General features: G+C 33.3%; 1 protein-coding gene across 4 annotated transcripts in view; it reads right to left on the bottom strand.

The window, feature by feature from the left end:
- LOC133173705 (uncharacterized) overlaps positions 1-21,877 on the bottom strand; it is a 71,000-nt gene extending 49,123 nt beyond the window's left edge. For all 4 annotated transcript variants that reach the window (XM_061308718.1, XM_061308720.1, XM_061308721.1 and 1 more), the window contains exon 1: positions 21,766-21,877. In XM_061308718.1, coding sequence (XP_061164702.1) covers positions 21,766-21,826 — 61 coding nt within the window. In that variant the 5' untranslated portion in view covers positions 21,827-21,877. The remainder of the gene's footprint in view (positions 1-21,765) is intronic.
- Between the last annotated feature and the right edge of the window lie 2,664 nt (positions 21,878-24,541).

Below are 24,541 nucleotides of genomic sequence, written 5' to 3'. Positions count from 1 at the left end.
CATTTGCTGGAAAATATTACATATTACAATTACAATACCTTAATTGCTCTTAATTGCTATTACATATTACAATAATCATATATGTAACTCGACAACAGACAATCAGTCAACCATTGTATATTTGGTACTATTAATGTTTTAAAAATGACAATGCTTCAGAACAGGACGAAAGCTCAACACAAGAAATGGACTCAGAATCTAAAAAGATTACCCACTAGTACCAACATACTCCAATTAACACTCAATTGCATAATTTCCTTGTGACACCCTAAATATACCTTTCTTGTGACCTAATGAAAGTTTTAAAGAAATTTATCCTATACTTTAGTTTTTGATTGATATTTAATAATTCACAAACCTTTACAGTAAAAATAGGTTGCAGAGAAGTTCTGGTGACATGCGAGTTTACTATGCTATATCTGTAATTTGTTGTATATGTATAACGAATTTGTTGAAGTATACATAGCAAATTCGCAATTTAGATTTTTTCTTTCAAGAATGACTATCAGATGTATTTTGGGAAGTATAAAATACAAAATTTACTTTTGGAGTTCAAAAGTTTTTGGATGAATTGAGTTTCAAATGTAAATGCTTACAAAATTAATGTCAGTTCAATATTATAAAAATCAAGATTTTTGAAAATTCACCACAAAAGATATACCGGTATATTTCATTAATTTTAATTTCTAGGGGACAAAATCAGTTCGCTATAACCATAAATTTGCTATATCTGAGTTCATTAAAGCCATAATTTTTTCAAGGAATTGTTAAGAATTTTGCCAGGGATTGCAAAAAACTTGATTATATCCGTAAATCATTATATCTGTGTTCATACTAAACAAGTTTTACTGTATTTTCTTGTAAATGAAAAAGTGTACAACTATAGCCATGGGTAAAATTTTGACTGCCAGAAGTGGACCCATCCTAGCCAAACAACTAGTCATTTCCGATTTTAAATAGTTTTTTACCCCATTTTAAGTAATGCCAATTTCAATGAATTATTCATTCTAGACTTTAGAACCAAAAATAACTGAAAAGCAATTTATTGTTCTCTAACAAACCAATGTCCGATCAAATACTGCAGAATTCTTTTTTCTGCAATGTTTTCTGACTGCAAATAGAGACCTTCTTCACTTCATTTAAAAAAAAAGCATAAATATTTAACTGCAAAACTTCCATCTGCTGTTCAAAACTATAAAAGAAAACAATTAAAAATCAATTGAACCATCATGTATTCTCAATTGAAATCAAGCATTCTAGAGCGGCAATTGGTTATAAACCATAATGTTACATAATCCACTCTCTATTTTTATTATCATCTGCATCAGTGTCATTATTAACACACATCTTAAAAATAACTACAAAGAGACAATTAAACACTACTACAGATTCCAAATTGGACCGATGCAGATGCAGCATCTCAAACATGGTTAAAGCTGAACTGTGTGCAAAATTGTTTAGTAATATATTTTATGATAAGGTAGAAACATACCCCAACACTGTATCTAACTAACATCATTTTTACATGCTAAAACAGGCCTAAATGCTATATTAAGCTCACCACAGGTTTACAGCATTAAATATAGGCAGCAGACAAAGCATCCTTAAATCATAGGTGGAAGTTTTATTTGCCACACCACAAGCATGGAACTGACCTAAATCCTGACCCTATGAGGAGTCAGTGAAACACAAATGTAGGTCACAGGGACACCTAGCTGCAGAACTGTAGCTCTCGTTGAGAAAATTCAGACAGGCAAACCAGAGCTATAAATCCAAGCATTGTAAAATCCTTTGGTTTACAGCGACACTTTTTTGTCGCTCGTATCAGGTATTGTTTCTTGTATTATATGCGTTCCCCCGCTAAAAGTATGTTATCTGTTAATTTACCATATATTTTACTCCTATTCCTGATACTTTATTCATCTTTAGGGCACATTATTTTAGCAATACCCAACCATATGGAGGTTGGAATGCGAATTCTTAAAGCTCACTTGAAGGCCTTGTAGGGCTGTTGGTAATTAGAAGTAAAATATGGTTAATTAAATATTATCATCCTTTAAACTGTGAAACACATATAAGAAACAGCAACCAAAGTGTGCGACAAAAAAGCATCACCATAATTTGAAGGATTTTTTAATGCATGGATCGGTAGCTCTCTGGTTTGTCTGTCCAATATTCTCCACCAGAGAGCTACAGTTCAGCAACTAAGGAACACCTAAAGCTGCACTATACAAGATTGTTAAGGATACAAATGTTCATAGGACACAAATGCCAGGGTTCATACAACATTAAAATTGGTATTTAGTGTATGAAGTTTGATGAAAATATTTTGAATAGTTTCTTTAAAGCTGAGTTTTAGACCAAATAAATAGTAAAGTCAATGGGAAGGTCAAGGTTAAAAAAAATTGAACACAGTTGATAATTTATCATCAAATTATGTATCAGTGCATAAGCTTACATAAAATATCTTGAATAGTTTCTTTGAAACTAAACTGAATGCAAATTTAAAAAAGGTCAAAGGGAAGGTCAAGGTCAAAACAATTTGATGCAGGTCGTTAGCACGCACCAAAATGTATCAGATTATGAAGTTTGATAAAATATTTTGATTTGTTTCTTTAGAACTGAGGTAATCACAAAATTGAGAAAAGTGAGGTCATAGTCAAAGGAAAGGTCAAGGTCAGAAATGTTGATGCAATTGAATAGCTCTAATTAATATATATAAGCATATTAAGTTTGATAAAAATATCTTGAATAGTTTCGAAACTGAGTTAAACACAAATTTTTGAAAAGTGAAGTCAGGGTCAAAGAAAAAGGTCAAGGTCAAAAATTGTTGATGGAGTTGAATAGCTCTAATCAATATGTATCATCAGATAAGGTTTGATAAAAATATCTTGAATAGTTTCTTTGAAACTGAGCTAAACACAATTTTTTTAAAAGTGAGGTCAGAGTCAAAGACAAAGGTCAAGGTCAAAAAACGTTGATGGAGTTAAATAGATCTTATCTATGTATATCAGCAAAATAGGTTTGATAAAAACCTTGAATAGTTTCATTGAAACTGAGCTAAAGATAATTTCTTTTTAAGTGAAGTCAAGGACAAAGAAAAGGTGAAAGTCAAAAAATGTTGAATAAGTTGAATAGCTCTCACCAATATGTATCAGCATATGAAGTTTGATAAAAAGATCTTGAATAGTTTCTTTAAAATTGGGCTAAATGAAAGTGTGATGGAAGGACAGAGAAGATGGGCATGAAAAACAATATATGCCTCTGCCATATTCATGGGGGGGGGGGGGGGGGCATAGAAACTAACAAGAGTTTATAGTTCTTAAAAGGCATGTAAGATACATCATCTGAAGTATGTCCACAAGTTTGTTTGAATTAGTAATATGCCTCAACACACCTTAACTTGAGCAGAGTCACTGGACCTTACAATATAGGGCATGGAGCATGCATCAGAATATTTATATATTAAATAGTGTTGTACTTTGCATGCACTATGCCTAAATAGTAGTCAGGGTTTGACACATGGTGCACGAACCGGAGGCAAGTGCACTATGTGTCAAACCCTGACTACTATTTACTATTTAGGCATAATGCATGCAAAGTATAACACTATAGTTATTATTATGCTGACTGTTGTATAAAAACGACAATATTTTCTCCATTTCCAATGTTTCATCACCTCTTACATTCATGTTAGTACACCCCTATTATGATGTCACGTTGTGCTACATGTACGTCATAATCTTTTTTCTTTAATTTTGAATCTTTCATGTACAGATAGTTTCAGAGAATTTTAGTTGTGTGAAGGGAAAAAAATTGCAAGATACTATTTTATAAAAATTATTTTGTTTATTTTTTTTCTTTTAGTGTAAAATATTTGAAACTAAGTTTATATATATTATAATACAGTGCTATAGATAATCAGTAGCGTGTCGGACTGACAATTTCGGGGTCGTGAGTTCGATCCCCGGTGTGGGCGCTGTCGGATTTTCTTCAGAAAAAGAAGCTGTGCTCTATTTCGGCATAGTATGCTTACGCTATATAAATCCTTAGACCACTATGCAAAAATAGTTGGGTATTGACTATATAGAGATAAACTGACAGGAAGCATAATAAATAGCAATAGACACACTATATCTGTCAATTTGTTACATCTATATCCCTTGAATTAACCCAGAAAGTGAACTAAACAATGTGCTTCTATTGGCAGAAACTCAGCAGACAGAAAGTCAGATTGACACAGAGATTGCAGCATACTCCAAAGATTCAAGATCGAGAACTTGAAAGGACAAAATTTCAAATCATTAATAGTTACCCTTACATTGAATGATAAAACAATGATCTGTGGCAAATGTTTTAATCCATTACATGTACTACTAATGAAAAGGGACCTCATCTAAATACAATAACTACACGACAGCCATCAAATTAGAGGACCACTGCACTTTGTCTGCAAGTTTTTACCATTTATTGTACCAAATGTTACTGCTGTCAGTGCAATAGACACCTGGGGGAATTTTCCTGGGTCTATAACAAAGTGACTTATTTTCTATCCCCCAACTGCACACAAGCCTGTGAGTAAATTAGTGATGAATTATTCAATACCCTCAGAATAGACAGTTACAATTTTATTTTTGTGTGCTGTTATCTTGGCCATCATAATTAAACAGAACTTAATGACCAATTTATGGAGTAAATGAGCTGCTGTTAGTATCAGTGGAATCTACTACTGGTATCTTCTATTAGTCTGCCCCCACTGTTTACTGGTTTTTCTGATCCATAGGATGCCTTTGTGGGGACATTAGCCACCATCAGTCAATAGATGGGACCCTGATATCAGACTCTTTATCTGACCAAAAGAAAGTCTGAACACTGGGGAAAACATCTGTATAGATAGGCATCAAATGGTCAATTATGATCAGCCTGTTGATATAACGGGGTCCTAAAGTTATAAGATGTACAATCTATCTACATCAACTTGATAGGTAAATCACTGTCAAGTCAATGTATTAGCATAGCCTTCCTCTTCATTCCTGCTTAACAGGCATCCATAATCGAAGTACTGAAAGAGGTGACTGGTCTTCAATTGACAATGTGTTATCCATCCAGAATTAAATTACAAAAGCAAAATACTTTTGATTTAAAAAATACTACAGCATTTTTTTAAATCAAGTCTACAATGACATATTAGCTAAAGTCTATCAAGTAAAACATGTATATATGTGAACAAGTAAAGAAGAACTAATGAAATACAAGTTGTTTTCAAAGCTGCAGCATCAAGCACTCCTCAAAAGACACAACATCCAATCATGTGTATTCCCAACATCCCATTTGAGGATCCAGAAATGTTAAAGAGCAATTGAGAATATCTATAGATCGAAATGGTCCACATCTATTGCCAATCAAAAGGAGGGGGGGGGGGGGGTAAATTAATTGCCACAGAAAATACCCCCTCCCACAATACATCAATGTATTAAGGTGAATACTACGCACATCAAACTATTGTTAAATCCCTAGTACTGTAGTAACAGCCATCTCTCTGAATGAGGTGACCTACCGGTATATAAAAAAAAAATGCATTAAATATTTAATCACAAGTCTATCTATAGAATAGCAGTCCCACTTCTATGATAAATTATTTAAAGGATTTTGTGACTTTTACAGAAGATTTTTAATTGAGACATCTGTTAGATTTTCTTAACAAAGAAATTATCCAATGTCTGACTATATACTGTTGATCAATAAGCCAAAGCAGGATCCATTAAACTGTAGATCCAGGGAAAATTAACTGACATTTCCTGCAGCTACTCTCTCTATAAATCTAGGAAAGTGTTACTTATTAGGGCAGTGAAACAGATAGTTTGTTAGCTTGGTTAAGAATACCCCAAACTCCAGCAAATCTTTCTGTTAAATGACTGGTCTAAAAAAAATAAAGCACACTGCCTATTGTTATGATGATAGATGAGCTTCACTCAGGCTATGTGTAAAACCTCACAAACTTCTGTTTACAGATTTTTAAGGAACAAAATTCTTAATAAGCTTGCAGTTTTGTCAATTGTCTCTGAGAAATTGCTTTTCCTTCTTTTTAACAGATCAATACCTGGAATTAAATGAAAAATTCTTTTGAAACACACAATTCAAACAAAAACAATTTGGAAGTAGGGAAAAAAAACAAGACAAAAGAGCGTGCTCTTGTACATGAGAAAATCAATGGTTCTGGAGGAAACCTGGTTGTGTTATCTAATAAACAGACACAGCAAACTGAAAAAAAATCTTTTTTTAAAAATCCTTAACGATTAGAATTTTAAACATTTATGCATACTACTGACTAACTATCGGACAGAACCGAAGGCTATTTTATTTAAGACTACTATACTCTCTATCAACACTGTTACATAAATACTGCATTTAAAGAGATACCAGTATTTCGAGGACCAGTATAATCAACAACAGCTGTCTCACTGCATTTTCCCCATTCCCTTTTACACTTTAAATAACATTAAATTTCAATTTTAACTTGTTTGCAATAATATATTTCCATTAGAATATATTCATCAATGAAAATTCAAAGCAAATGTATTTCCAAGACCCATTCATTATAATCCTGTGTGTCTACAGTTTCTTTGAGCTTCTGTAAGAAGAACCCAAGTATAACTATATTCTGTAAGAAAGTATATGTACATACATGGTATCAAACCATCAACTTTGTGCATTTGTGCAGCCAACCCATGCCAATATTCACCAATACAAGTTCAATAACCCTATAATACTGCAATTATACATTTATAAAAAGAAACTTGTGATATACTCTATCTCTGTCAGAAAATAATACCAGTTTATTAGATAACAGACATGTATACAATAAGAATAGGTGGTTTAACTTATATCCACAATAACCGTGATACACAATGCAGAACATATCACCAATCAGATAATGATATTTGTTTTTTGCCTCGCCCCCTGCTTCATAACAATCAGTGATGCTCTGTTCTCTCATTAACACACCTGATATGTAAACAAGAAGTACGACATATCCAACACCTAAATAACGCAGCTACATTGGGAATACACAAAATCTATGAAAATTAATCGTGCACAAAGAAGTTAATGTGAATCTACCACCGTTCAGACTACAAAAAAAAATGAGAATATTATGAGAGTTCACACTTTCAGATCCCTGGAGAGGGCTGCAGGGTACAGCAATGAGAGTTTCTATAATAAATCTGTGTCCAATTCAGGTAGAATTTTATCATTCACCCGATGATAATGATGGCATTCTCATCAATCAATAAAAAATATCAGAGATGATTTGTCTTGACTTATTCTTCATAAGGTGTCACACACCATAAATTAACTAAGATACTTGAACCTTTATCTGCTAATCGTATCCTAATGTTATAAATAGCTGATTCTGTAAATACTATTATAATATTCATATTATTTTATCTCCTATGAAAATACTGGTACCATTTAAGCAAACAAATTAAAAATTGCTGCAAACTCCCTGCTGATTTAAGAAAAAGTTTTGTCTGAATAATTAGCATTTTTCAATTTTGTTACAAACTTTATTTGGTTACTACATTTCTTAATCTTCAAATACTATTTAAAAAAATCCATCCTTGTTTAGTCCTGTTCTCTTTCTCTCTCTCTCTCTGTAGCAAGATCCTCCCACAATTTATTTGTGTAAAAAAATAAAAATAAAAATCATTTTATGGTCCCTACTTTCCTGTTGTCCATAAAATTCAAAAAAGGGTGTATACTGCCATCTTTATGACTTTAATTGCTTTTCTACTGATAAACACATTAAGTCATCAATCAAACCTGCATCAGCACCAACTGATAAAAAGATCCAATTATTCAAGCTGTTTGTACATTTTTCCCTTAATTGAAGTCATGTGTTCTCCTAAAAAATCAGTCTGGTCCTTTATCTTTAGGGAAGTCTGGAAATGGCAGAAAATCCTCTACATAGGTACATACTGACTATAACACAGGTCCTTCGTTTACATCAGGGTATATTTTACGCTGCACTCAAATATTCAAACTAATCCTAGTTTGAGACATAATATGGTGTCATTTGGAAAGCGATATGATGTAAGTTATAATTCTTAGAAATGAATTAAGAAACAGCTCTTTTTTTCTTGTGCACAATAAATATAAGCTTTTTTCAATGGGTGGCACCTTTAAGCTCTCTGGTCGTCCATCCCAACATTTACAGACCAGTGAGCTACAGACCTGAAGCTAGATTTGTTCAATGATAAATATTATTAAAACTATATTTTAGATAAAATAAGATTATATTTATTGCCATAATTACACCTGATAAAATATGATAAAGATTAAAGTGATTAACCAAAGAGTTACAATTTAAGTGCAAAAAGATCAACTTAATTGAACTGTAGCTCAGTAAGATGCACACTGACCCCCCATTTTCTTTGCGATTTTGATCATGCTATACAAGTACTTATCTAAAATATTTTTCTCAAAAAATCCTTGATATAACTTATTTCACAAGTGATATACTTTTAATAAGATGATTTCAAAAAAGATTCCTATATTCCAATGAAAAATTGTGACCCAAAATTATAGCCCCACTCTTACTCTAAAGTTCTCTGAATTCACACATGGGGATGCTTCAATATCAAATTAGACTATCATGGCCCAAATGCAATAATGGTGAAGAAAATTCTTTTTCCTGTATGAATGCATTATGCGGTGCATTATTTAAAAAAAAAAAAAAGACTTAATCCACACAATTTGGAAATGTTTGCATATGAATGGTGCAATTGTGGTTCTAGAAAAGATTTTCAAAAATGTATTTCCTATAATGTCCCATGCAAAACTTTGATCCCCTATTGTGTCCCCTAGGGCCATGATTTGAACAATTTAAAATCTACACTACCTCAGGAAGCTTTCATTTAAGTTTCAAATCTTCTAGCCCAGTGATTCTTGAGAAGATATTTAAAGAGTTTTTCCTACATATTTTAATGTAAAACTTTGATCCCCTATTGTGGTCCGACCCAATCCCCAGGGGCCATGATTTGAACAATTAAGAATATACATTACCTCTGGTCTTCAACCCTTCATGTAAGTTTCATCTCCTCTGGTCCAGGGTTCTTGAGAAGAATTTTAAAGAATTTTTACTATATATTTCAATATAAAAATTCTATTCCCTATTGCAGCCCCACCCTTCCCCCAGAGGCCATGATCTGAACATTTTAGAATCTACACTAACTCATGAAGTTTTCACACAAGTTTAACCTCTTTCTGACAAGATTTTTTAATGACCCAACCCTATTTTTGCTTTATCTTGATTATCTCCCCTTGGAATAGTGCTTGGCCCTGTAATTCATTTGAACAATTTAGAATCCTCTTCACAGAAGGATACTTAAATGTGCCAACTTGGTTAAAATTGGCCCATTGGTTTTTGAGAAGTTGAAAATGTGAAAAGTTTACTGGCGGACAGACAGACAATACACAGTAGACAGACGGACAGTAGACAGAGGGTAGGATGCCAGAACTGACAGACAGACAGTAGACAGACAGACAGACTGACGGATGCCAGACAGCAGGTGATCAGAATAGCTTACTCAGGTGAGCTAAAAAGTGAAAATGTCACACATTAAAATGCCACACATTAAGACCAATATCAATTTAAAGCACTTTGTTATGTAATTTATTTTTACCTGCTACTAAAAACCTATTTTTCAAAATAACAGTGGACTATCTCAATATCCATGCAGTTAAACAGTTTGTTAGCAGTCATTTTGTATCAAAACACATTATCCAAATAAAAATAAATGTGTCACAGACCATTTCACATCCATATAAACTAATACTGAAACCAGAATAGTGCATATTTTATTTCAAGAATATTGATGTATTATCTCTATGACTAGCATTGATCCTAAATAATTCAGATCAATTAATTCAAAATGAAATTCCCTTCTATTCAAATTGTTGATGAAATTGTCATTTATCTGCAGATTATTCTCCAGTGTTTTGCTTCATATATAATGGATGCATAGTAAACTAAAAAAAAAAAAAAAAAAAAAAAAACAAATTCAAGAATTTTTAATTTGACAAGACAAAACTATAAATTGCCTTAATGAATTCACCTAGGAGAATATCCAAAACATTCCCAAGATCTACGAACATCAAATAAAGTGTACATATAATGGTACTTTGGTTAACCTTAAGAAAGGTAACAAAACTATACCCAAATATTCAAATGTAACACAGATTCTGTTCAACTATAGGCAGTCATACAAAATTCTAGAAAACTTTTTCAGTCCCTTCTTAGTTTACTTTGTAGAGCAATGCAAAACCATAATTTAGGTATATTGCTTTCTAAATATTCAATCAGATATTTTATATTGATCTGTGTAGGAAAAGTCCCATGAATATTCCAACACTATCTGTCTGTTCACTCCTATGACAAAAATTGTACCTCACTCTGAAATTCACTTTAGATAACCAATCCTAATTTCTGACAAGTTTGTATGATTTTGTTGAGTTCCATCACATATAAACTGTAAGATATCAGATGACCATCTCATTGTATGACACATTGATTCCGCGCCACTGCCTGATATTTCATGAATAGCTGATCACAAGGATCATCTCAGGCTGCAATGGAGATCAATTCCTGCCAAAAGAAACCTTCAGTCGTCATTGACATACCACTTAATCTCTGGACCATTTCTTGTGATTGCCCGACCATCTGAGCTGGACTTGTATATCGCAAGCCAGACAAGAACTTAAATGATATTAATTGGTCAACGTAAGCCATGTATCTACAGACCGTCAGCAATCTCCGAAACCCATTAGAGAGGAAACACAACAATATCTTCAAGGTCCTCAAAACAGTTTACAGGAAAAAAATATTCAACAAAGAACAATAAAGAAGATTTAATGCATTGAATTTTACAGGAAAAAGAGCAAGATTTGGCTTCAGGGATTTGTGACAATTGATGCCTGTCTGCTGGCTGTGTTAAAACATTTTATTTCTGTACAACTTAATGTAAATGTCAATCTCCTTAATTTTCATATCAAAAAAATAAGAAAACAGAATCTGGGGACAAAAATGGAATTTTCATAATAGTAAACAGCTTGCTTCAGGGTAGCCATTTTTGAAACCACTTGTTCATAAAATCTCATTGGTTTCTACATCTTCCCAAGTCAACAGTTTCTGATCCACTTCGCTCCACAAAAACCTTTGACCGAATAGGCCAAGTTTGACATGGTAAGAAATGCGTTCTCTGACTGGTCTCATACAAGTTTGCATGAGCCAATCAAAGACGTTGTATTTAACCTGAAAGTAAATCGTAAACAGAAAACACACAAGTTTTAGTCCCAACAAAAACATCTTTACCATTAAATAACCCAGTTAAAGGCTTTTCTCAGGTCTTAGTTATGTTAAATTTATGTTATTATGTTGAATTTATTACCATCTTCCAATATTGTATCGCATTCTCTGTTTAATTTGCTTTCTGATTGGTCAATACAGAGGTCAGTAGAGTTCAAAATGTATAATCTCACTAGATTCAGTCAAGGGTTTATGTGCAGCAGAGTGGATCAAAAACCCTTGACATGGGAAGATGTGGTTTGTAAGACATTGCGTGATTTGAACTTGGAACATATAAATGCTTTTTTTCGTTTTGATATTTACACGGACTTCAAGCAGATGTTTGACCGTAACAGGTGCATACATCTCAAAGATTACATTAGTTACAATAAATTTCATCATCGTCCCTGCCAAAAAAGGGAGAAACAGTATTCTAGAACCTGGATAAAAGTTAGAAAGGGAATCATTATTCATAATATAATCCGTAAATGTATCTTGTATCTTCTTTATGTCACCGTGGCCTTTTTTTTTTTAAGGAATACAAAATAGTTTTAGATCTGGACTATATAATGAGATATCATTTGCTATAGTTGACAACTATTAAAATGAACATTGACAAGTATTATTTCCAGGCTATATCAATAATTATCACTTTTCAAAAGGCTAAAGCAGCTACTCAAAGCTATTGTGGTGAGCATGAAAAATATTTATTTGCATAATTTATGTAAATGGTGTTTTTGACGACTTCATTGCAGTTGATATTTTTAACTGTTGCAGTGGTCATTTGAGGCCATTTTGCATATCTTCTTAAAATCGAAGTATAAAGTGCCAGTACCACGCACAAAGCTACCTCTTTTTGAGGTCTCAATCTCTCTTTTTTCATCACAGTAGGTTAACATGTATGCCTACATCAAAGGATGCTTGGTTGAAATTGGTCCAGTGGTTCTGGAGAAGAAGAAAATATAAAAAGATTACAGATGAATGTGACAGACACTGGACACCCTTCAATCACTGAGCAAATAAAGTTCACTTGTGTCTTTGGCTCAGGAGACATTTCTCACTATAGGGCCAAGAATTTTACTTCCTGGTTCTGGTTCAAATGTTAGAAGTTGCAGAAATTTTACATAATCATTATGTCATGGAGACAAAAGCAATAGGGCTAGAAAATCCTTGCTGTGACCTGGTCATTTATCAGACAAGATGGACTGCAGGCACATTTCAGATGATGATTTTGCAGGTACAGATACCAAGTGGCTCACTACTTCCTGACTTCTCTGCATTATTCATCTGCTGGTTCAGCCTAGGTCCATTCACACTATATTATGAATGATTAATGACTAACTATAGCTATTAAGTTTGTACTTACAATACCATTGTAAACATGATTTGCCAGCAGCTAGAAAAAGAACACATGAAATATTAATTTATTTAATATAGACCTGCATCTACCACAAGGAAGAAAATGAGTTATTTTATCTTCATATTGCACACATGTCAATATTTCATCAGAACAAAACCTACTGTATGCAATAGATCAGACACATGAGAATACTCTCCTTCCCCCTTCTTTCTGTTCTAAACAATATTTCCATCAATGCTGCAAATTATGCTTAAATGTGGTTTATTTAAAAAAATAATGATTTACTTTTGACAAGATAAAAATGTTAAAATGTAACAAACAAAGCATTTAAACATATGTATTTTAGATAATAAAATTTATATAAAGGCCAGACATAAGACATCATCATAAACCCCCAGTCAATTTCATGAGACTGACCTTTGGTTTCCAACGATGGACATAGATTGATTGATTAAATTAATTTTTTTTCAATTTTTGAAGATAATAAAGTATACATGTAATAAATTCAAGGTAAAACTGATATTTTATTGCTCTGTGTACAGGTAATCTACAAGCCTGCTGTCAATATTTATAATCTTTTTTTTTGGGGGGGGGGGGGGGAGGGGAGGGGAGGGAGGGCTATTATATATGCTACAAGACTATGATAAGAGTGAAGAAACAAAATTGTTAATTGAAATCTTGTTTTATTTTGGGAACCTTTTCATGTCACATGCCCCATCCACTGAGTCTCTTTGGTTTCCTTCTGTTTGAAAAAGTTACAAATATACAGAAAAGGTTCACATCTGTAAATTGATCATAAAATCATGCTTTTGATCTGGTTCTAGCAATCTATATTACATCAACAAACCCTGACTTCATTGTCCCATCAATAAAGTACAAAAAAGTTCTTATATCATCTCCTTCACTTTGGTCCATAACCCATACACTTTATTTCTTTACATTTATATCAACAGCCTCCCAACATGCAACACAAAGTAAACAAATCTATAAAACTACAATTAATAATGCATCCCCCAGCATGTGTACTATCTCAGATGTCTGACACACTGATGATGTACTGACAAGGCAGTAATTATAGCCCTACTTTGTCAGTTAATTAATATGTAAGGGTCATTTCTGTGTATTTCTGCTCTATTGAGGAAAAGAGGAAAAACCTTCAGTCAAGGAGAATATGATGTGGTACAAATTTTACATAGTTAAGTTTAAGATTTATATTTAGTTTAAGATTATCAAGTTACAATTTCAAATACACTGTGGAGCCTTGCTTATCCGGCTGCTTCAGTTCTCCGTCAAAATCTGGATAGGTGAAGCATCCAGATATCTGGATTGCTTTAATTTTAGCTATATGGTCTTTCATACCATTGGAAAGATTGAAAATTGCTGCTAATCATCCAAAGCAAGATGACATTACTGATTGTGTAATTTATAAATGTAATCAATTTCTAGAATCTGATTTGTATAAAAAATACTGTTCATAAAAAACATTCTAAAACTCCAGAGTCATATATATATATATATATATATATATATATATATATATATATATATATATATATATATATATATATATATATATATATATATAAAATAGCACTAAATAAAACCAATGTTACTACTGTTTTCCGACAGTAAAATAATTTATATACTAAATAACAAGAGGCCCAAGGGCCTTGAATCGCTCTTCTGATAAACTGTACAACCTATCACTTCTATCTGAAGCCTCTAAGTATCCTGTATATTTAGATAAACCCTTGAAATTCCAATTCACATTCTGAGAACCCAAGATGATTCTTAGCCAATTAGTACCTGAGAGTTGGTCAGGTGACCTACTCACTTGTCATTCTCTGAGGACCCATCACTAAGTTTGATGATTCTAAGCCAATTAGTACCTAAAATATTTTTTAAAATTATAACCATAAAATTTATTAAGTAGGTCAAAGTGACCTACTTTTCAGTTGTTGTAATCCAAATACCCAAGATGCATCAACTGACAAAATTTGATGATTCTAAGCCAATTAGTACCAAAAATATTTCATTAATGCCATAAATTTTCAAAAGTAGGTTATGGTGACCTACTTTTCATTCAACCTACTCCAAGGACCCAAGATGCATCAACTGACAAACTTTGATGATTCTAAGCCAATTAGTACCCGAAATATTTAATTAAAGCCATAAATTTTCAAAAGTAGCTCACGGTGACCTACTTTTCAGTCGACCTACTCCGAAGACCCACGATGCATCAACTGACAAACTTTGATGATTCTAAGCCAATTAGTACCTGAAATATTTAATTAAAGCCATAAATTTTCAAAAGTAGTCATGGTGACCTACTTTTCAGTCAACCTACTCCAAAGACCCAAGATGCATCAACTGACAAAGTTTGATGATTCTAAGCCAATTAGTACCCGAAATATTTAATTAAAGCCATAAGTTTTCAAAAGTAGGTCACGGTGACCTACTTTTCAGTCAACCTACTCCAAAGACCCAAGATGCATCAACTGACAAACTTTGATGATTCTAAGCCAATTAGTACCTGAAATATTTAATTAAAGTCATAAATTTTCAAAAGTAGGTCACGGTGACCTACTTTTAGTTAACTTTTTTTGAGGACCCAAGATGCATCAACTTACAAAGTTTTATGATCATAGGCTTTAAAATGTCCAAATTATGCCTCTAAAACGCTTTGAAATCGAATGCCTGCAAAGTTCAAAAAGTAGGTCACTGTGACCTACTTTTTAATAAATATGTTTTATGGCCCCAAGATGCATCATCTTACAAGATTTGATTCTAAACCTCTCGGTATTCGAATTAATGACCTTAATTGTTTTGAAAAAGATAAGCCATAAAATTCAAAAAGTAGGTCAAGGTGACCTACTTTTTAGTTGACGTACTTTGAGGACCCAAGATGCATCAACTGACAAAGTTTGATGATCATAGGCCTTAAATTGTTCAAAATATGCCTCTAAATCATTTTAAAAAAGAATGGCCGCAAAATTTAAAAAGTAGGTCACCGTGACCTACTTTGAGTCAACATGATATGAGGTCCTTAGATGCATCAACTGACAAGATTTGATGATCCTAATCCTTATAGTAAGCAAAATATCAACATTTTAATAAAATGTAATTTTTGGTCAACTTTGAAGTGACCTTGAGACCAAGCCCTTTGCCCCAGGGTAAATTCCCGTGCAAATTTTAATCTACAACATATCCTCATCCTTTTGTGTAAGTTTGGTGATAATCTGCCCTATGGTTCTTGAGAAGAAGATTTTTTAGCAACCAGTACTTTTGTTTCTATTTTCCTAATTATCTCCCCTTGTTAAAGGGTCACAACCCTAGTTTTAGTACAAAAGAGAGCCCTTGGGCCAAGGATACCCTGTGAAAAATTTGACAATAATTGGCCAAGGGGTTCTTGAGTTATGGCCCATATTCTAAAAAGTTTACGCACACCGCACAATTGGCCATAGCATTAGCTCTTTGAGCCTTTGGCTCAGAAGAGCTAAAAAAAAAATCACTGATACATAAATTGTTTTCTTAACCAATACATATCAGGTACATGTTCAAGAAGTGAAAGTCTCATGCGTACCTATCAACATATAATTAACCTTTCAGAGAGTGATTGTTAACTGGTCAAAAGTGATTGTCTACATGCCCTTGTCAATTTTGTTTGTTTGTTGTTTAACATCCCTCTCGAGAATTTTTCACTCATATGGAGATGCCACCACTTGTCGGTGGAGAGCTGCAAATTTTGACATATACTCGGCACTCAGGACCAATGAGCAGTGAGGGATCTTTTTTGTGCCAGCACCTACTGCGACATGGGACCTCTGTTTATACGGTCTCATCCAAAGCACCAGTCTCCACAATGTAAGGATCAACTCCTTACTCCGCGACTCTAGAGCAAACACTCTAACCACTGCACATGCAGGCAACTATTTATGATAAGGCATAAAAAAAAAAATGTGAAACCACTTATTTTTGTGTGGGGGTAATTATCATTGTTTCACAATGGTATGAAGACCCATGAATTCCTGTCCACCATGAATTTGAAATGCTTATATGTTTAAATTTCAAATGAAGACAATACTACATATTTGAAAAATTATAAAATCAATTCTCCTTAAACCTACATTTTTTTCTTAAACCATGAAAATTTGACCCCATGGAAAATAAGAGATTTTACAGTAACCTGCTGATACGGGTTATGTCTTTTTTTTTGGTAATGTTTCAACCTTTTTATCACACATACCACAACAAAGATAGCTGGACCACTCTAGTAGTTTCTCCTAGACTGAAAACAATGCAACAGAGATGGTGATCTATGTGGCAGTTGAGCATCTGTGTGAAAATTAATTTCCTCTGGGATCAGTTTGTAAAATAGAGGGTTAGAGCTAGTTCCTGTCGCCATTCTATTCATGGATAAACATGGGCATGCATGCATACTTACAATAAATACTTCATTTCTTGGTTGTTCACATACAAATTTCCAATTTTGTTCATACTGAAAGGTTATTTTTTTTTTAACAAAAAAAGATATTATGTGTACCTCATAGAGAACCAAAATCTCTAAGGTGGCTTTACAGAGCTTACCATACTAAAAGTAGTGACCTTTGCTCTGTTTTTTGAAATTGACTTCTTTTCAATATTTGTATGAATTTAAAGGCAGTGTAATCTTTCCCTAGAAATCTAAATTCCAGAGAATGTGTCCTTTTCCTGCTTAAATAATTAAAGAACATGGAAAATGAATTGACTCGAAACTTTTGAATTACATGGAAATAAGCATTGTACAAGTACATAGAAATTCTGATCATGGTACAGCGATTATGATCTTGTTTTGGCTTTGAATTGTATACAGATGAGCATTTTCCTGACATAACGGGGTTCTGGTCATTTTATGGTTATAGGGATCCTGTTCTGGAAGCTCCATATTTTGATGACTTTTCCATGGTATGATTAGGTGCAAGCTTTTGTACACTTAATGTCACCCAGTTGTAACATGACAAAAATCAATCTTCATATCACTGAAATTGTTCTATAAAACACCAAGGGATTAACAAGGATTTAGAAATAAAACCTGGTCTGCTACAGCAAATGTATTTGTGTAATTAATTTAGAAATGCTTCATTGCAGCAAGCCTGTGATTAAGTTGGTTGTAAATTTGATTTCGACCAACTGCTAATGTGGCAGTCTATGCTAATCACCTACCCATATCATACACAGCCAGAATCTGGGGTCTTTAAGCTTCTTCAGATAGCGCTCAGCGTCATCATTATAGAGCACAATGGTCCCTTTTACTGGATATTGATGAACTGTATCACTTTAACGCAACTGTCAATATTTGCACCGAAGCAAAACAGATCTTCTGATATAGAAAGCAATATTGCCATAATTATAGAGTTTTTCTTCTACCCTTTCAATAAATCTGTGACATACATTATCTTTCTTTGGACTGACACTCCCTATATGAAGAGATTTTTAGTTTTCATGCAAGTGAAAGATGATTTTAATTTTTCCAGTATCACTTAATCTAAATGCCAATGTTCAGAAATTTTGTGGAATTTAATCTTTTTTTTAATTCATAATGAATATTTCATAAGAGACAGTTTGTCAATTAAGACAAATGAGTTTTTTATTGGTTGGGATGGACTAATCCACATTAAATTTGGGATTAATCCCAGTAAGGAAAGATTTCTTTTGAAATTGCTTTTCACATTAATCCTACACTATTTGATTGCAAAATCCAATCAATCAACACCCTGGTCATCAATGATCAAATAAACATTTCAATAACCTATCCCAGAGCAATGGTATGATGGGAAGAAAATTAAGTTATAAGATATCTGATCCATTCAGTACCAAACTCCAAAGATACAAAACACCACCCTGTCTTTGGAACTAATTTTTACAAATGACCAACAATGCTCATCTAATTTTGCAATGAATCCAAGATAAAACATCCATATAGCTGTGGTCCTCAAGATGAGCCAACTTGCAATTTCAGTCAAATTTGGCACCTGTTGGTTAATTTTCACTGGCTACTTTTCATTAAATGCTTTATTATTTGGTAAGTTTTGTTTTTGTGGGACCATTGTTTTCTACATCAATTATATTTTGAAATTAAATCACTTCTACTACCAACAATAATCAAGACTCCTAACTTAGTGTCTTAATATTGATTGTATCAATATCTCCATGAATTCTCAACTTTTTTAAGCATCTTAATTGAGAGAATTTAAGATATTAAATGTTATGCTAAATTTCTGCTGAGACTTCATTCAATAATTTTAAAATGACTGCAATATAAATCATAGTTAGAGTAAGGCAAAATAATTATCTTGACAGCATTGAAACAGAATACATGCTAAAAAAATGGCTGCTGACAAAATAAAAATGCTGCTGACAACCATGAAACTAGAAGAAGATTTCTCAATGATGACAGAGAAATGGCAAAAGATGGCTACATCCGATAATGAACAAAACAATGGCAAAACCGTGCTTGAAGAGCCCTCTAATGGCCCACAACACCAGAAAGAGAAACATATCAGAGTTATCAAATTAACCATACACAACTAACAACTGTATAACATTGTTATTTTCATTACCAAATTATTCCTATAAACTTAATTGCATGACCACTGAAACAGCAAGAAATTTTGTAACTTCCATGTGATAATGAAAAGACATCAATTGCTTTTCTCTTTCTTGGTTTTCATGCAATTACATACAATTTTCCTTATTTTTTATGACACAAAATTGTCTATGAGTGATGCAAATGGATGTAAACTGAATCAAAAACACCTAGAGAATGAAAGAAACAAGAAAATTAAATTGAACACTGCCTGAGTTATCTTTTACAGGTCAGTGGGTCATACAGCAGAACCCAGGAGCTTCTTAATTAATTAAAAGTTTGCAGCTTCTCCATCCTACCAGAAAAAAAAACTCTTTCATTCATGTTTTGATGCATGAGGACAACGTGTCAAGGTTATCTAGTGATGTAATCTTTTGTTGAGCAAGGTACCATCATATCCCAGAAACAATGAAGATAATGATGATTCATAATTGATTGCAAATGAGTCCAAGAACCACTGTTGATCAATTACCTGCATAACACTAATTTTGATCTTTTCCGCTTACCATTCATTTTTTATAGGTATTTCACACTTATTCACCACGTGGGAATAAGTATAACTTCTTTGTAAAGTTTTTACAGGCAACTTCTAGTGCCACGTTAGCAATATCTCACCCACATCTTTACTGTTCCAGTTGAAACTTGTATCTCTTTCATTTCTTTTTCTCAAAGAATTAAATAAAAACTGAATGCAAGGAAATGTGCAAAGTAATGCTTTATCTTGTTTATCTCTGTCTAATATAGATTTTTTTTCTTCCTTAACTTCTTAAATACATATACATGTACAAGTTTCTAAAGGACAGTTTGTCAAAGCAAAGAGAGAACCAAATGAACACAGCATTTGACCTGACTGATCCTTACGTATGATTTTGATTTTAATATTTCTATGGTACGTATGAGGTTTCGTTCGAAGATTAGAATGTGTCCAAGGTTGAATAATATAATAATATCACCAAAAATATAACCCTCACAAAAACTGCCTTGCAGTCTGGCATCCTTTTTAGGCATAAGATATACAAATCTGCAAACATTTCAAACTTAGATAAGTTTGGATGTGTCAATATTTGAGGAGCATAACATATTTATGGACAGTTCCTGGATGTAGAGAAAGACACTCAAATGGTGAGAGTTAGAAAGGGCCTTGACTTAAAAGTAAGAATAATGAAGACTACTAATAGAAATATCAAAAGTAACAAGCAGGAGGTCACAGTTTGTAAGAATTGACTTTATTAACAGTTTGCGAAGATGTGTGATAATTAATTCTAAATCACAGGTATCATCTAGTACACCTGTTACAAACTGGACTACATTTCAACACCTTTTGAGATTATGATGAATGGGCTAGTCCAGACATCAATATGATTCATTAAACTCTCCTCTTTCATATAATCATATTTTGACTTTTAATAATTAAATACTGTGACACAATTTTCTACACCTCAAAATTATGTCAACCAGTAATTCATTTATTTGTTCAGAGGGTTCTCTTGTTTTCCCCCTGTGAATATACTTGTTCATCATGCTTTATGACATTTTTCAATATCCCACTACTATAAGCTCTGTGTCTCTATCTTACTCTGTCATCTGGTTGAACAAATGCATTTATGCCCTTGTATGTGTTGTAACTGGCAATACTAACATAAATCAAGTGCATTGCACAGTACATTAGACAATGCTACTATATCTAGTGGACCACTCTCAGGTGTCTTAGAGGAATACTAGCCTTCTATTCAAAATTTAAGTTTGAAAGTCAAAAAAATTTACTGATTGTCTTTATAATACTTTTGTGCTTATATTTAATCAATTTTCCCCTCATCATTTTGTATGATCTTGATGAAAATCCCAGGAAAAAAGATTTTTGCATAAAACCCATTTTGACAAAACAAATGCCTCGGCCCTGTTCAATGATAATTGATATCAGTAGGAGCAAATTCAGTAAACTGTTTGCCTACAAGTATTGACCTCCGAAACTCTGCACTTTTCCTTTAATATGTATACACTGAACAGTCAATTCAAAATCAATGAAAATTTCATTGAAGTGAAAGACGGACTCTATTAATTTTTCATGTTATAATGCAATTCTCAAGTTAGTTCTAACTAATTAATGATAGGTGGATGTAGATTTTCACCTTAAAACCTTTTTCAGCGGAATTAAGTTGTAAATTTATTATCACTTTTCATTAGTACATGAGATGAAGTAATGACCTGTTAACGAAATTAACACAGGTATTGAGATAACATTGTAGTAGCAAAGTTAAAATCACATAAGCCCGACTTTTTTTTCTTTTAATGTCAAAAGTTCAACGACTTGACAGTTTACTGCTAAAATATTTCTAACTCTTTCTTAAGGAATGCCTTGACAATCAACTCCACAGTTTAAAATCCGATCGTTAGTGTGTTTCCTCGATGGGGGGTGAGGGATTTTTTTAAGCTTACCTCGTTTGACTCCGAACCCCAAGAAATGCATCAGGAGCAAGCATGATGCTACTGAAACCATGGCAAACCCTTCATCACATCACAATGAAAATCCATGGAATAACTACTTTGTGTCAAATAGCTGTTTGAAAAAATCTGTGTACACTGTGCATAGCGTGTGGGACCAATAGACACTTCGAATCGAACATCTGAGAGTCACCGCGCAAGCAAGGTGTGCGAATAAATGCCCGCATCTCCACTGTCCAATCAATACTCGTTATTCGGAATGAAATTGTCGTTCCGCCAATGAGAGTCGCGCTCATACCCGTCTCCGCGTGTGCCCTAGTTCTCAGGCATTGCTCAATGAGATTACTATAAGTCCGACCAGATGTCCAGGTTTCAGTACAACTTTATTCAATTTCATTACACTGAATCGAAGGAAATCATTTGCTGTGTGTTATGTTTGTATTTTCATCGCATAGGATTATTCTTTATTGAGAAGTTAATGGCTCGTTTTAATACCCCCCCCTCTCCTTGAGGGGGAGTATTAAAACGAGCCATCAACTTCTCAATAGAGAATACGCATGGGATATCTATGTCACTGGAGTGAGTTGAATATGATGATAATATGATGGAATGTTTCAGGGTGGGGGTCCTCAATTAAACAACGTACAACCATGTCTTATTGTCAGTCTAAAAATAAAGAAATGCTTAATATGATTTAAGGTTCTTTGAAGTCTTAGAAAAGGTCTTGTAAAAAGTTGACTTTTGTACCCCAAAAAGGGGGGGGGGAATAATTCAATTTTACAGAAATCGAATTTCCTTTAGTCTAACATTAGATACTACTGCTCATTAGCATGATATGAAATTAGATGTGATATGTGATGTCTAGCAATTACCTCACAAGCTTTTTACACTATGCATTATATGACAACTGAATTAAAAAAAAAAAAAGAACTAAAATACTGTACAAGCATAAAAAATGCAATTTTCTTCAAATGCCTGGATACCTATATTTTTCTATCCTAAATTGTATTTGTTGATCAATTTTTTAAGTAGAAAATGCATAGGTTACTAAGTGAAATCAGAGACATTTTTTTGAGCACTTAAAAGCTGATTGTTAGAACCTGAGGATCGGACTACCTTAACATGACTTTATCTGTGGAAAAGATTAACAAGATTAACAAACGTCTGATCATAAAAAGTGTTGGACCAAAGCACCCACGCACGACTACGTTTATTCAAATTAACAGTAACTTGTAATTATTTCCAAACAGAAGAAATTCCTCAACACTCCGAGTACAATCACTTGTAGATTTAAGAGAGCTTGTCAATATACGCACAGTGGTTAACTCACAATATCTAAATAAATCAAGCTCCATTAGCCCAAAACAAACTATACTTACTTGCTAAAATAGGATTAACTCTTTCGTAGATATGATAATACGTAAATACATACGAAAACCTATTAGGATCAAACTTTAAAAAAATTAAAAGGCGTTATAACGCCTTTTGAAAAGACGTAATTACGCCTTATTTGCGTTTGTACGCCTTTTTCATACATTTTAAAATAGTAAATCGTTGAAACTGATTTACAGTGAGAAACAAGATGTGTTTGTGAAACACTATGCCCCCGATGGTAACACAATTCTGGAGTGGGACGTAGACTACAGTGCAATAGTTACGGCCAATGTTAAAGTTTTTCAAATGTAGGTCAAAGGTCACAGTTGAGGTCACATGATCAAAAATTTCTGTACCAATGAAAAGGTCTTGTCGTAATGAACAGTCATGTCAAATATTAAAGCCTTACCCTTGACAGCGCAATGGTTATGGGTTAGGTTAAAGTTGACAACAGACAGACAGGGCAAAAACAATATACCTCCGGAATCTTTCGATCCGGGGGCAGATTGTAAACTCTTAAGTTATTAATACTACAGTTTTTAAGGGGAGGTCCATTGCAAGCCATGGTTTTTCGGTACGCTACGCCCACCAAAGGAGAGAGAGAAAAAAAAACCCAGTTGGTTTGGTTTGAATATATATGTAGCTTATTGCCTTTAAATTTTACAAATGGGATCAGGCAAAATTCTTAGAATCTTAACACGCCTTTCCTCTACATGTGAATTATATTAAATATATTTAAACGTATGGGTCATAGTTCAAAATGAATAAGCACAGGAAAAACATAATAATCAGAGGAATATATTCTATATGATACATGTATCATATACCACACAAATTGGATAGAATTTGCGAAAAGTCATTACTGCATCAACCAACACGATCTGACTATTTTAAATATTTGTACAATTGAAAAAAAGGTATTCTGACATACTCAGCATCACTTAACAATTTATCTACCCAGAGAAACGTGTGACTATCAACGCTATGTAATTTCCGAATTTGCAGAAAATTGTCGGAAAGTCTCCCTGTATAATTCGGTACGTAAATTAAGGTGGTTTAGATTTTACTACTAGTATCTACATTTCAGCAGAAAATTACTGTTTTCATTGTTTGTCCGAATATCCGCATTTTGTTACTTGTTATGTTACTTGTGTTGTTAAGTGCACTTTAAAATATGAATTTTATGAATCCTAGAAGTCAGTATATTTATACCAAAATACTGTACAAAAACAGCAATGAAAATATCAACCAGGTTAAAAAAAATGTAGAAAAGTATGACATCTCGGGATACACCTGAATACAACCGTTTTAAACAAAATTAATCTTGTTGATTTATTTTCCCCGGCTTTGTCCGACTATGACGTAAGGATGTACCCTAGACCAGTCTAAGGATAAA

The sequence above is a fragment of the Saccostrea echinata genome, unplaced genomic scaffold (assembly GCF_033153115.1).
Source record: "Saccostrea echinata isolate AGI-Se365-2 ecotype Australia unplaced genomic scaffold, CSIRO_AGI_Sech_v1 ptg000056l, whole genome shotgun sequence".
Taxonomy (NCBI): Eukaryota; Metazoa; Mollusca; class Bivalvia; order Ostreida; family Ostreidae; genus Saccostrea; species Saccostrea echinata.
Note: the sequence above shows the minus strand (reverse complement) of the source record. Positions and strands in the feature narration are given on the sequence as shown.